The sequence below is a fragment of the Anoplopoma fimbria genome, chromosome 24 (genome assembly GCF_027596085.1).
Source record: "Anoplopoma fimbria isolate UVic2021 breed Golden Eagle Sablefish chromosome 24, Afim_UVic_2022, whole genome shotgun sequence".
NCBI classification, from domain to species: Eukaryota; Metazoa; Chordata; class Actinopteri; order Perciformes; family Anoplopomatidae; genus Anoplopoma; species Anoplopoma fimbria.
Window position 1 is genome coordinate 3,419,998 of NC_072472.1, and position 14,529 is coordinate 3,434,526.

Genomic DNA, 14,529 nt, shown 5'->3' on the forward strand with positions numbered 1-14,529 from the left:
AATTGTTTCTAAAAGTGTCAAAATATTGAAAACGTTTATGATTATTTTGAGATACTTAATAATTATTTTAAAATAATAAGATTATATTTCAAGAAAGTATCTCATATATTTTTTTAACGCTCTTTCATTATTTTAATTTAAAAGTATTTTTAATCCTAGTGACGGAGAAGGGTTTCCATAGCAATAAGACTTCCGCTGAAGACTTTCAAAGTAAAAGCACAACTAAACATAGGAATAGATTTAAATCACCATCAGCTGAGTGACTCCACAGGTGCGCTCGGTTACTAAGCACCGCACAGAGAACAGATTTCTCTCTTTGTCTTAAACATTTCAGTAATTTGAGCAGCTTCTTGTTTTCTGCAAAAAAAACATCTAAAGTTTATGCATTGAGCTAAATTTAAACCTGAAATGGGTAGACACAGGTACAGAGTAAACCGTGCAGGTGTATTAACACACCTGAGAGATACTCCCATGAAAGCAGCTCTGAGCAGAAGAGACAGTAAGAAACACACACACATCAAGCAAGAATATTAAATGTCTTTATTATTATAATAAAAGATAATTTACCCACAGCATGCACCATAACTGTAGTTTTGAACTTCAAATTAAACAAATATTGATTATTTTAGTGTCTAGTTCAGCTTGTTTGGATTAAATGTGCTTTAAAGTAGTAAATTAATTTAGTAATGCACCTGTCCTGTTAAATGCATGTACAGTACCAGTCAAAAGTTTGCACACACCTTCTCATTCAATGTTTTTTCTTTATTTTTATTTTTTTCTACATTGTAGATTAATATTGAAGACATCCAAATTATGAAGGAACACATATGGAATTATGTGGTAAACAAACAAATGCTCAACAAACCAGAATATGTTTTATATTTTAGATTCTTCAAAGTAGTTGAATGAGAAGGTGTGTCCAAACTTTTGACTGGTATTGTACATTTATCACGATCTCTTCTTACAGTACTTCTTTAAAAATACTTTCAGACTGCAGGAGATTTCTGAACAAACAGCGTTATCAAACACTTCCAGAGGAGCCCGAGGTGGAGGAGACGAATGTCACCGCTGTCCTCCCAGTGTTTGTGAGTATCCTGACAAGAAGGGAGATATTTTTATACAAACTTTGACATATATTCTCTTCGTTATGATAATATTTATGGCATGCACAAACCTTGCTTTCTCTATGGGATGCTTGATATCGGGTATCTTATAAAGTAAGAGATGCTAGAAGTTAAATTCCAAGTTTCAAAGCTCCTCAAACTTTCTGTTTTCCTACTCTTTCTGACGCATAGACAAGCATCAAGCCTGTCCACTGCAAATCTGTGTTACGCTGGAGCAACCCGGCTTTTACAGAAAACCCCAGAGAGAAACTCTTCACATCTGCAACGACAGCTACTGAAACATCTGTCCACCCAGAGTCACCTGCAGGTCACCTGACCTTTAATTTGACTCCCGAGCCCGAGGCCTTCAAAGGCTGTGAAATGCCAGTAATGGCGGCAAACTTGACGGTGACTCTGGGGAGCATCACATCTTCTTCCTCGGTGTCAGACACAACTTTCACCTCTGATGATGATGATGATGATGATGATGATGATGAGGAGGACTGTTACTCCTCTGCATCCTCCAGCAGCAGTCTTCCCTCCCCAGAGATCTCCAGAAGAGACAGCTATGGTGTGTTTGTGCTCTTTCTTTTGATTCAAACACAACCACAATATATCATATAAAGTTATTCTATTCTAGTTTATTTTAAATCTTCTCTTCTCTTCACAGTGGAAACATTGACTCCCTTTAAGGAGGAGCTGCTGGGGCTCCATCTTCACGTGAAAAACTCCACCTTGCTTGAAGCGAGCCACGCTGAGAGCATCAACATGCATCATTCACCAAACCTTTCTAACATCCTCGGTAATAGCGTTAGAAAATACTGCACACAGTTCCTGTATTATTTATATATTAATATATTAAGAGCCCAGAGAGAAACTTTTTTAAGTTCAAATAAAAGCAAGTTTTAATTTTATTTTTGTTACTTTAAGTATGATAATATTGGTCTTAATGGGATTAAAAATTGTTGTTGTTAAATAGAAAAAACGACTTATTTACAATTTACAATATATATTAGCAGTTGGTCAGTTGTAGCTTATTGTGGATTCCAAGGAAAAATATATAAATAAAATAAAATAAAAAATAGGAAATTATACAGTTTAGTCCTTTCACAACTGTGAAGAATTGAATTTTTATTATTTATTATATTTATTTGTACATTTTATTAACGTTTTTAAATATTATATAAAAACTATATATATATATTGAAGGGACAAATTGTTATATCAACAACTAAAAAACTGATATAATTTTAAGTCTGAGTGTTGGTTTGTATCTCAAATAACCAAACGTTTGTCTGCAGATGCCTCTACGATTTTTGCTGAAAAGACGTTTGAGATCGAGTGAGTTTGTCAGTTTAATATCTTTTTTGGAAACATGCACCATTTAGTGTAAAGAATCATTTTCAAAAACTTGTAATAGTATAATTATAATTTATAATTTAATATAATTTAATATAATTTATAATTTATATATATATATATATATATATATATATATATATATATATAAATTTAATTACATTTTCTATATTTTTTTCTATATATAATTCAGTTAGATTAAAAAACGTTATAATAAAATGAAAAGTGAAAAAAACATTATAAATATTTTTAACATATCATATATAATAAAACTGTCTTTTCTTTTTGGTGCAAAAAACAGAGGACCTGAAACTGAGACCAAAATACATACAGACTCATTGAAATCAGGTAAAGACACATTAAATATTATTGTATCTTAATCAAACTATACAATTTCATAATGCACCAAATATTAAAGTTATAATAATCATTTTGTTTTTCATTCCTTAATTTATAGAAAAGGCCTTCAAGTGGAAAACCCCACCAAAAGTAAGAAAACCCACCTGTCCATCCATCACATGAAAACATGATGTACAAAACTTAAATATTGTTTCAAATCAAAAGAGCCATTACAGACATGGTTGAACATAATTCTGCTCCTTCAGCTCCACAACAGAAAGCCCATTTCGTACAGGAAGAAGGTTTGGTTCAAAAGCCCCATCATCGCTCAGACCTTTGATACCAAACTCACCCCATCTACCAGATCAACGCCCGGCCCGGCTGAGGCCTCCAGACCGGGCGAGACCAGCTCTAAAGAAGACGCACTACGGCTGACGGTGACGTTAAAACGTTCCGTTAAAAGCAGCCCAGAAGAAGCAAAGTTCTTTGACTTTATGGACGATTCTGACAGGGACGCGTTCTTTAAGACGATGAGAACGAGGTGCCTGAAACTCAGAAGTGCTCCTTTGTTTCCTCTCACAGCTCTCGAGGACATAGAACCTGTTATAATGTGACACCTGAGGCCAAAATATGTAAAGATTTTGGGGTTTTTTTCTCCCTTAATGTAGATGAGAACATTTTAAATATCCTGTAAAAAAGTAGTCTGTGTGCACCTCAGGATGTCTGAAAATGGAAAATGAAATGTGATGCATAGGTATATGAGTACTTGTATATATTATTTAAAGAGGATAATTCAAAATGATGCCACACACTGCCATGTACTGTATCGCTTCTAAACTCTGCCCTTATTTTTGATTACATAAGCTGTTTTCAAACTGTGCCGCATGCACATCTGGATATGAAAATGCACTAAAACAAGCCCCGGATTTCCTTTCCTTTATTTATTTATTTTGCAGAGATAATATATAATATAGTGTCTGCTGCAAAACGACCACTAGATGTCAGACATGTATTTCCTTAAGCAGCCATCTTTTTCTCTTCTCCTGACAATGATTGTTTCTTCAATTTTTCATGTGAAATATATGTTGTTTGTGTTTTATCTGTATTTTTTATATACTCTATTGACACAAACCCACCTGTCAATGCAGTAAGTGCTTAATATAATCTAAAAAAAGTTTGTTTTCTATATTTGTGAGTCACCTTTCTACTCAAATGAACAAATTGAAATGATTTAAAATAAATGCATAACATAAATAAAATGTTTGTTCATCACAATCCTGTCTTTTGTGTTTTATCTGTATTTTTTATGTACTCTATTGACACAAACCCACCTGTCAATGCAGTAAGTGCTTAATATAATCTAAAAAAAGTTTGTTTTCTATATTTGTGAGTCACATTTCTACTCAAATGAACAAATTGAAATGATTTAAAATAAATGCATAACATAAATAAAATGTTTGTTCATCACAATCCTGTCTTTTTTTGCATTTAGGGAGTTAAATGCATGTGTTAATATCTATTGTTTGATTTGTGCATAAATCTCATGCTGTCACGATTTCCTACAAAACATCAACACAGCGAAAATCCGCGCACCACGTGGTACCCGGGGCTCAAAATAGCCAGCCAATCAGCGACGTCGTAGTAGCAGCGGCGTCCCTGTCAGCCAATCAGAAGCCAGCAGCGGGGTTACAGAGCAGCTCCCCGTGACTAATGCCTGTCATATGACTGTGACACCCATGGAGACGGCTAGGACCGAGATCCGCTCTCGGATTTGAAAACAAGGATAAAATAACAAGAAAGAGGGGGATATCTTTATTGTTTTTGGGTGCATAAAACATAAAATGCCTCCGACTCTCTTCCAGAAACTTTTCAACAAGAGGAACTCGTTTCCGTCTCCTCCGCCGCGGAGCAGCAGAGAGGACCCCGCGTTCAGGTAGCGTGTGTGTGTGTGTGTGTGTGTGTGTGTGTGAGTGAGTGCACGTTTTCCTTTACGACAGTCGCTGTGACGTCATTCATTTTTTTTTTTTTTTTAAATAAATTTAAAAAAAAAAATAATAATTAATAATTGAATAGAATATGCTGTTAGTGTCGATTCAGCAAAAAAAAAAAAAAAAAAAAAAAAAAAAAGCCTGTTTATGAGGGGGTGAGCTAACATGCTAATGCTAGCGGGTGGTAGCTGCGTGCTGTCGCTATGGGAGACACATCGCTCGTTTTTTTTTTTTTTTTTTTTTTTTTTTTTACGACAGTCGCTATAACGTCATTAATTTTTTTTTTAAAATAAATTAAAAAAAAAAATAATGACAAAATTAAATAATAAAAAACGCTGTTGTAGTCTTTTTGTGTCGATTCAGCAAAAAAAAAAAAAAAAAAAAAAAAATGCCTGTGTGCTCTTGTCGCTATGGGAGACACATCGCTCTTTTTTTTTTTTTTTTTTTTTTTTTTACGACAGTCGCTATGACGTCATTATTATTATTATTTTTTTTAAATACATTTTTTTTTTAAATAAATAATAATAAAATTAATAAAAAAAACGCTGTTGTAGTATTTTGTGTCGATTCAGCAAAATTTTTTTTTGAAATTACATCGCTCGTTTTTTTTTATGAATTGATTTGAAAACGCTTCCTTTGTCCCCTCCTCCCCCTCCCCCTCCTCTTTGTGTTGCTCTGGTAACGGTAGCTAAGCCTGCGTGGTACCACGTGACAGCAGCAGTCAGGCTCTGAACCTTGCACTGGTGTAAACAATGCATTTAAATGCTTACAACAAATGCATGAATAACCCCTAAAATTACACAATAAACACTGCACTACCTGCTGGTGTCTAAACACCCACAGTCACACAGTGCATTTAAATAACAATTTAACAATAATTAACCTGATTAAAGCAATTAACATGAAGGGAGAAGCCAGATAAACTCATTAAAATAGACACAAAATAGCATCTGTGCAAAAAAAAGGCAGAATAAATGAATAACAGTTGAAAAGGTATGCATCATGTTATTGCATAAAACATTTGTTGCAGTAATATGTTGTAAAGCAGCCATTTCACAACATTGTGCATGCAGCAGAGGGAAAAGAGTCATTTAGCAGACGCTTTTATCCAAAGCGACAACAATAAGTGTGTTCAACATAGGTATTCAAGAGAACTACTAGTCACCAGAAGTCATAAGTGCATCTCCTTTCTTAAACAAGCATCTTAAAGCATAAACCAGAGCAAAAGTACAGAAACAAACTAATACGAATACGATAAGTGCAACAAACTAATACGAATAGAATAAGTGCAACAAACTAATACGAATACAATAAGTGCAACAAACTAATACGAATACAATAAGTGCAACAAACTAATACGAATACAATAAGTGCAGAAACAAACTAATACGAATAGAATAAGTGCAACAAACTAATACAAATACAATAAGTGCAACAAACTAATACGAATACAATAAGTGCAACAAACTAATACAAATACGTGCTCTTTTTAGCTTTTAAATACACTTGCATTGGAAAAATATCGCTCTCGGCCACCCACGCTGCAGGTATTTATAAGAACCTGAAAAGCTCAACCTCCTTGCGTTGCTATTTGCACTTTGGCCTGTGCATGCACACGTTCCACGGCCATAAATGCTGTATTTGTGTGTGTGTGTGTGTGGTTCTCTGGCTTCAGCAGGCATTTCTGTTCACTCAGTGGTCGGCCCGGCTCTTCATAACTCTGATACGAGCTGCTCATTCATCAGGCTCTATAAGACGAAGGCAAAGAGACGGGAAAGATGGGTAGAAGGGACGCTTAGAATAGTCTAGAAAGGGTGACGGGATTACAAGCTTACACTAGTGGATCAGAGATGGTTTCGTATTTAGGATAATGAAAATATGTATACACTTATTTGTGCATCAGCAATACGTGAGCTGTGGTGGTAGCGTATTACACGTGTTGAGTGCCATTTTGTATTTTGATATCCAAAATTGGTGGAGCAATTAAAGTAATGCACTTTTTCTGTTTTTTTGCTTTAAATATTGCATATTAAACCTTGTTTTATTGTCAGCAATCTTTAGAAACCATTGGCTGTAGGAGATTTAGCCTCTGGGGGGGCAACGGACTATATTTGCAGGGTTCTGGTGAAGCTAGTGGATATCTGGATAATAGATGTCCATGGCCGAGACTTCCTCTTCCGTGTGCCGGTTATTTTGTACAGTCCGATAAGCAACCCGCCATGTTTCAATTGCAGTAAAAAACATTTTTAAAGCTATCATAGCTAAATGAATGTCGGGCAAAATCAGAGTGCTTCTAATACCAAAATCTTGTCCTGTTGCCTAACCATTATACATTCATATGCAGATGTCTGTTTTATAGAGATTGCAAGTGTTAAATAGAAATGTTTTTGCTGTTTTGCAACCCTGTTGTCCTGCATAATGCATCACCCAGAGCTCAGTCACACAGCACAGCACCGTGTCCTCCAGAATACCACAGAGGGCAGCGAGTTGGCTGACCCCGCTGAGGAAAGCCTAAAACGGCCTCTCCGGTTTCCCTCGGGTGCAGCACCTGACCAGTGGGGCAGCATACTGTACATTACACCCAGAGCCGGCTCGTTCTGTAGCCAGTCGGAGGGCTTGATCGTCAGCCAGCAGCTTTGTCCAGTCCCCACCCACAGCCGGGCGGCTTTTCCTGGCGGCTGCCCCGTTGAGGAAACTTCCTTCTTGACCCCGGGTTCATGCAACTCAATATAGCTGCGTTTGTGCTGTGTGTACGCAAGAGAAAGGATGGGATGTTTTGAGTTTTGCTGTTTGGTTTATAGATTCCTAGAGTTAGATAACTGTCTTTCTTAATGACAAACTGTGGAAAAAAAGGCATTTTAATAAGCTTTCACATTAATCTGTTTCTAGGTGCACATTGCAATTTGAAGTTGGTAAAGAAAATGGGAATAAATCTGGATTAAAGCTGAAACTTTGTGGCAAATTTGAGCCTGTACTGAAGACTTTTGACTTTTGCTGTTTGGTTTATAGATTCCTAGAGTTAGACAACTGTCTTTCTTTATGACAAACTGTGGAAAAAAAGGCATTTTAATAAGCTTTCACAAACTGTGGAAAAAAAGGCATTTTAATAAGCTTTCACATTAATCTGTTTCTAGGTGCACATTGCAATCTGAAGTTTGTAAAACAATGGGAATGAATCTGGATTAAAGCTGAGACCTTGTGGCAAATTGGAGCCTGTACTGAAGACTTACTTAATCATAATTAATTGGAGCATTCAGCGAATAATGCACGCCTTTTCACGTGAGATTTATTCATAGTGATGCATCTTCTTCCTTTGATAGTTTACGGGGATATGGTGGCCTTCCTCCACAGCATGCTTTTCACAACATTCAGCGTATCATGTGAGGCTTTCATCAATCTCGGGCTGTCATGTTTGTGGGACGATCACATGGCTGCGATCCATGTTACTGGCATGTGCAGAGACTAGTGTGCATGTGCGCTCAGTACTTCTAGTACTGTCATCGGGTTCCTATCAGGGCTATTTTAAGGCAAGGTCATGGTAAAGATATAGTTTTACGTAAAAGCTGCACGCGCACATACACACGTACACGCGGTAGCATTTTTGGTGAGTGATGCGGCTTAACAGCTAGCTAGGCCTGCATGTCCTGTTCAAACGCAGTCCGTGTTGCACCTCATTCAGGATGTTATGTTGTTATTACCACACGCCACAGCAATGCTGGTATTGTTTTCACCTCTAGAGTCGTAGTCAGTGAGTGAGCAATCGTGTCAAAATGTTGTTAATGTTCTAAAGACACCTACTGTATTGGGAAATAGTTTAGAGTTTACTTTGTTTATTGGTTTTTTTAAGTTGACTAATCGGTCGTTCTGGTCTCAGTCGACCAAGATTTCTTCACTAGATAAGTTGTTTTATCTCTAAGGAACTAATGAACACATATCTGGTAAACACACACTTTAAAGTGGTGCTTTCACGGGACTACAATCTACAAATGTTATGTTAAGTGTGTATTTTTTCAATATATATATATATATAATGCGGCCTTGACGATTCCCAGAATCTCAATAATGACGTGATAGTTGGTGATCAGTTTCCAGTTTCACAGCTAACCCTGATACCTGATACTAACAGGCAGCTCTACCTCACCAAACAATGCAAAGATGAAGTGCAACACACGCTACGGACTGCACACTGTGTTACTGTACAAGAGATGTGAAACGTTTTAAAATTGTATTATGTACTTTTACTTGTGTTTTCTCCGTCATTTACTGTGTCTTGAGTCCACAATTTAAAGTACTCAGGTTCCTAACACAAGTGATATTTAGCTAGTATTGATATTTACACAAATTAGTCAAGGCATGGTGCACTCTTTTATAAGTTTAACAATTTGTTCAAGGCTATTATTTGAATTATTCTGGAGTAATTACTCTGATAATTGGCGTATTAAGCTTTTGTACTGTGGCGTTCATTGTGTTTCTCTTTTATACTGATTATTGATTGGTTTAGTAATGAAATGGAGCTCTTAACTGAACGTCCAAAAAGCCATTAGAGCTGTTGATCAACGTAGAGATCTTTACGGGCCTCTGTAGTGACATGTGACCCTCCAATTCAAAAGCTCAAAGGGAAATTGAAGGCACTGACATTAGAGGAAACATGGGAAACCAAAATTTGAAAATGCCTTTTTGGAGAAATGAGCCTCAATGGACCTGTTTTTCTTTCATTTGTTATAGAAATGGATGCATTGTGGGACATTGTTTTCTGCTTGAATGTATCGCTAATTGACAGGGTTACAGATCTTTGTATTAATTCAAAGTCTTTTATCTTAGCTTTTGCCCCAAAATGTGTGAATCGATCCATCTATTAGTTTTCTCTGTGATGCTATGTGGTGCTTTTAGATGTCACGAAAGAGGAATATGGCGCTTTTTTCTTTCTTTAACCTTTTGTGGATTAAAACCCTTACATGCAATATGGTCTAGAAAATCACATAACTCTTATCAGCACAGTGCAGACGAGTGCGATTCGTTTGTCTGTTGGGATCCTGAAAGTCACATCACCTAATTAGCCTACTTTTAGCCTCAAGATGAGAAAGAGAGAAATGACTGGTAGGGTGGAGGTTTGACCGACAATAACCTTAAGGCTGAGCAGTAAGCCATGTCTGTCATATGACACCTTCTTGCCCTTATGATTTACTAAATGGATCAAAGAGGAAGGACAAGTTTAATTTCTTTGCAGTTGTTGCATTCTAGTTGAAATCTGCTACCTGATTTCTTTATGGCTTCCAGCACTACAGTTCAGCCTGGTGGTTCGTTCATGTGATTCTTTGTGACACACACTCGCTCTCATCACAAGTCATGTGTTCGCTGATTCAGAAGAAGTTGTGACTCAGGAATAAGCCGTTAGAATACACGTAGTCATTAGAATACACACACACACCCAGTGTAAAAATAAACAAAACACAATATGTTAGTATCACATGTTTCAAGACACTGTGCTTAAGGATGAAAACACCCTTCATAAAAGTATTCACCTAAATTTTTACCGTCCTGTTCTCGTCCACTAACGTGATGTCCGTTATGCCGTCTGACTGATTCCATGTCAATGCAGCATAAATACTATCGTTAATAATACAATTCAATGTGGCTTTATAGGCCCCGAAAATGTCCGAAAACATAACACAACATTAGGATTAATATTGTAATGTCATATGTACAGTATAACAATTGTATAGTGTTTATGTTGGGTATTTCCTTAAAATCTACACATTCTTCTTTTCATTGTTCGTACATTTCATTGGGATACCATTTGTCTTTGTCTATTGTCCTCAACCACTGTGACTTGGAAACTTTCTGACGCTAAAAATAACACAAATTGATCCCCGATTTAAAGTCAGCCTCTGGTTATTCAAAGTGTCAGGTGTTCTGAATGTGTCGTAGCCTTTTATGTGCAGACGCCTCGGGGCGTTTTAGGCCTCATCGCTCACTCAGAATCATGTGACTGCAGGAATGCAGAAGTCCTTAACCAGCAGAGAAACCAGCAGGGATGCAGGTAGTCAGGTGCCTTCTTCGTGGGCCAGTTCCATGAGGGTGTTGCTGGTTACTCGAACGTACTCGGAGCACAATAATTAGCTCAAGGAAGTGCAGCACTGTTCTGTGACGAGGTAAACATATGTACTATTGTGTTTCACCCTGTATAAATAAGGGCTAGGCCTCTCCAGCAGAAAAGGAGTGCTTAATTTTCACTCCATCTAGCATTACACAGATACAACAATCTCCACGCTAGGCTTCAAATGTGACAAGCGGGCAGACCGTGGGAAGTGTTACCTCTACGTGCAGAAGATGCCCTTATCAAGCTAAAGACATCCAAGAGATGAGATGTTATGACTGTTGTTCTGTGTAACTCACACTGATTCTTATCTAGTCATAGTGATGCTCTTCACCATTTGTCAAGGTGCAGAGCCACGTGGCTAAATACACATTTGCAGTGCAGTCAGTTTTAAGAGTGTTGACTACGTATTTTTCTCAGGACAGCTCACCTCAGCAGTCATCACCTACAGAGCAGCATGGAAAACTAGCCTTAATACACCTTTTGTCACATGTTTATGCTGCCTGTTTGTTTAACATCTGTCAAAACACCTGCAGCAGTGAAACCATAACTCCTCTAAAATGGTCCAAGACTTTACTCGATCAATGTCACGATGAAACCAAGAAAAGCATGTTGGTGAGAAGGCTCGATGATGGATTAGTTTCTGTTGTAAATGCAGTTATTTGCATTTTTGGTGTGAAGTCAGGATTCTTTTGTTACTCTGCAGCAGAACGGGCACAAAAATGTCCGCCGGTCTCACACAGCCGGAAGAACGTCACAAAGCTTGGACCGAGGGGATTTTTATGTAACAATCTCCTCACACACACACACACACACACACACACACACACACACACACACACACACACACACACACACAGATGTTCCAGTGGAGAGAGAGAGGGAGCGAGGGCTCTTTGAGGTCAGTAAGTAGGCTGACGTCAGACTCGCTGTAGTCAAGGAAACTCGATAGCTTTGCCGTGACCTTAAATCGTATTACACCTCGCCCAGCGGCAGCTAAGGATGCTGTCACTAACTACCTGACAACATGCACAAAATATTGTGTTTTTGTTTTTTTTGCAGTATTCTTACTGAGCTGTTTACATGGATAATGAAAATTAGTATTCCTGTTTACATGCAGCCGTGCATGCTCCGATTAACGTAACCGGCGGGGGACTGATCGACCTTGCAAACAAAGCCTCCCTCTTTCATTCCTTGACCCGCCTTCTTGTAATGGTCTGTGTATTTATGTGTAAATCTGTTGATATCCAAATCTTTCATGTTTAAAAGTAGGTGCATTTCTGTCTGCACAGAAAAGAAGGCTTTTCTCTTGCATATCCGCAAATGGTTGCTAGTTTGTTTGTGTATAACTACACAGAGCTGACCGTAAACAGAAGAAAATGCTCCATTCAGATAATTAAAATCATGTAACTAATGCTACTAATATGACGTTTATACAACCCGTGTTATTGGGAATAACAATGAAAAATGAGGGTGCTTGCAAAGGTAGTCAATGTCAAATCTATACTTTTGTTTTGTAATTCCTCCAGTAAATGTGACTCTCAATAGTATGCAATTGAAATATCCAGTAAGTTCATCACAGTGGATGCTTTATTTCTGAGGTCTACTCTTTATTTCTTTTTGCAATTTTATCCAAGATCACCTATAAATGATAACTATAAATAATTGAGATTTTGTGACAGATACTGCTCACTCTCCTACTTCAATTATCTGCCACTTGTCATGAAAACTAACCACCATCCATGTGGTTTTTTTTTTTTTTGTAAAAGAAGCTTTCACTTCAAACAGTCTGCTTCCTTTCTCTTCATCCTTCCTTATTTGTAAAGAGGATGAATTGTACGTAATGTGTCGTTTTTTTTAAAATCGATAGAAATAATCAGAGAAGGGAACACGAGAGAGAGAGAGAGCGGAACAAAAAAGGGTGGGATTAAGAAAACGACACGCAAAACAAAATCCCCACTGTCCTCCTCTTATCGCGGCGCTTTGTGGCAGCCGGCAGTCCGCGGCCTCGCTGCTTCTGTCGCTGTCCGGTCCAGCACACACACACACACACACACACACACACACACACACAAACACACACACAAACACACAGAAACACACACACACTCAGCGCTCCTGCGATCACCTGACAGTCTCATGTTGTTGTGTGAATTTAGTTCACCGCTATTCTTAGACCCTCAGCTTCGGCTGAGAGAGGGGAGAGGAGAGAAAAGAGAGAGAGAGAGAGAGAGAGAGGAGAGAGGCTGGGGGAAAGACTGGCAGACTCGCGATGATGCCCAGGTAGGAGTCGGTAATATTTAACCGGGCGTACGTGCATCCGAGTGGGCATGGTAGTGTTGGTCAAAGGAGGGCTGTCTGTGTTGTTGTTTCTTTTTCAAAGTGTTGTCGTTGGCAACCTGTGGCTGTTTCCAGCTGGAGAACGCTTGCAGTTTGAGTTTAACATTTTAAGGTCAGTGTTGTGTAAGAAGGGTTAAAGGGCTTTGTCGTGAAGCACACCTAAATTTGGATATGAAAAAGAAAACGGTGTGACTTTTATGTGCTTGGGCGGAGCTGTGGTTCAGAGAGTTTCTCTTTTGCATATCTTTGATCTCAGATTGGATAACTTTATTTGTGTTCAGGACGAAGGTGAATCATTTCAGACGCCCGGCTTTTTTATTCTAAGATTAACAGGTTGTTCGAGGAAACAAACGTGTGTCTGTTGGAGACTTTTTTGAGTTATTTGCGGTTCTGACAATCTCGGTCAGAGCGGTGCGAGCATGTAACAGTCATGAAGTCATGTGCTGCTTTTATGAATGACTCCCCTCTCTCCTCAGTCAGCGCTGTGACTGTCACAAGCTCACTGATGGGATACTTCCTCCTCTGCTCTCGTTCTGCCTCGTCTTTCTTTCAGAACGCCTTTCTGTCCGTCTCAGATGTTTTTCTGTTTCGTGGGAGCTTTTTCTCTTTCTATCTAAGCTCAATTCTCTCTTCAGCAACTTTCAATGTTAGCTGCATTTACTTATTCAACATTCTTCTTTTCTTTTGCTTTCATTATATGTTCTTTGTGTTTTTATTACTTCAGGACTTTTCCTTTTTCCCCTCTTGTGTTTGCTGCTGCGTATAAAAGGGCTCTTGTCTTTCTTTTATCGCCGTCTTTCTAGCTTTCTGTCCTGTGTTTATTCCTTCTTCCCCGCATCTCTCCCTCTGTGTCTTCCCTCTGTTATGTTTAAAACAAAGGGAGCAGTGAAGTTGGTGTCAAATTATGCAGATCTCCTCTGCGCTGATGTGAAAACAACACATCTTATTTTTTGTAATTGTTGCACTCAATTGAAGAAGCACAAGACACAGCAAAGTTAGCAAAAGTCCAACGTATTTTAAGCCACTCTAGAAAGGCAGAAGTCCAGGTGTAAGGAGGCATGTGACTGAAACGACCGCCTGATGTGTAATCACACAAATCTATGAGCTGAATGTCGACTCAGCCTCAAACAATGCAATTTAAGCTAATTACGTAGGCCAGGCAGGCATTAAGCCGCCATATTAAACTCTCAGTTAAATGAGTCGGGTCTAGAAACCAGGAGGAGAAAAAAACGAAGATTTCTTTGTAAAGGGATCGAACATTCACTTGGATTAACATGTGGTCTAAAGGAAAGGCCAGACGAAC

The 14,529-nt window shown here is 38.2% G+C and overlaps 2 protein-coding genes across 2 annotated transcripts in view; both read left to right on the forward strand.

The window, feature by feature from the left end:
• The first annotated feature begins 245 nt into the window (after nt 1-245).
• Nucleotides 246-3,950, forward strand: LOC129113962 (uncharacterized). Its single transcript, XM_054626451.1, has 8 exons — nt 246-499; nt 991-1,085; nt 1,296-1,674; nt 1,774-1,905; nt 2,405-2,444; nt 2,764-2,810; nt 2,920-2,951; nt 3,068-3,950. The coding sequence occupies exons 1-8, from the start codon at nt 409-411 to the stop codon at nt 3,413-3,415; spliced, it is 1,164 nt and encodes a 387-aa protein (XP_054482426.1). The 5' UTR covers nt 246-408; the 3' UTR covers nt 3,416-3,950.
• A 580-nt stretch (nt 3,951-4,530) lies between these two features.
• The window catches only part of fnip1 (folliculin interacting protein 1), a 38,102-nt gene continuing 28,103 nt past the window's right edge, over nt 4,531-14,529 (forward strand). The window contains 1 exon segment of the mRNA XM_054625764.1: nt 4,531-4,734. Within this exon segment, the coding sequence (XP_054481739.1) occupies nt 4,643-4,734 (92 nt within the window). The 5' untranslated portion in view covers nt 4,531-4,642.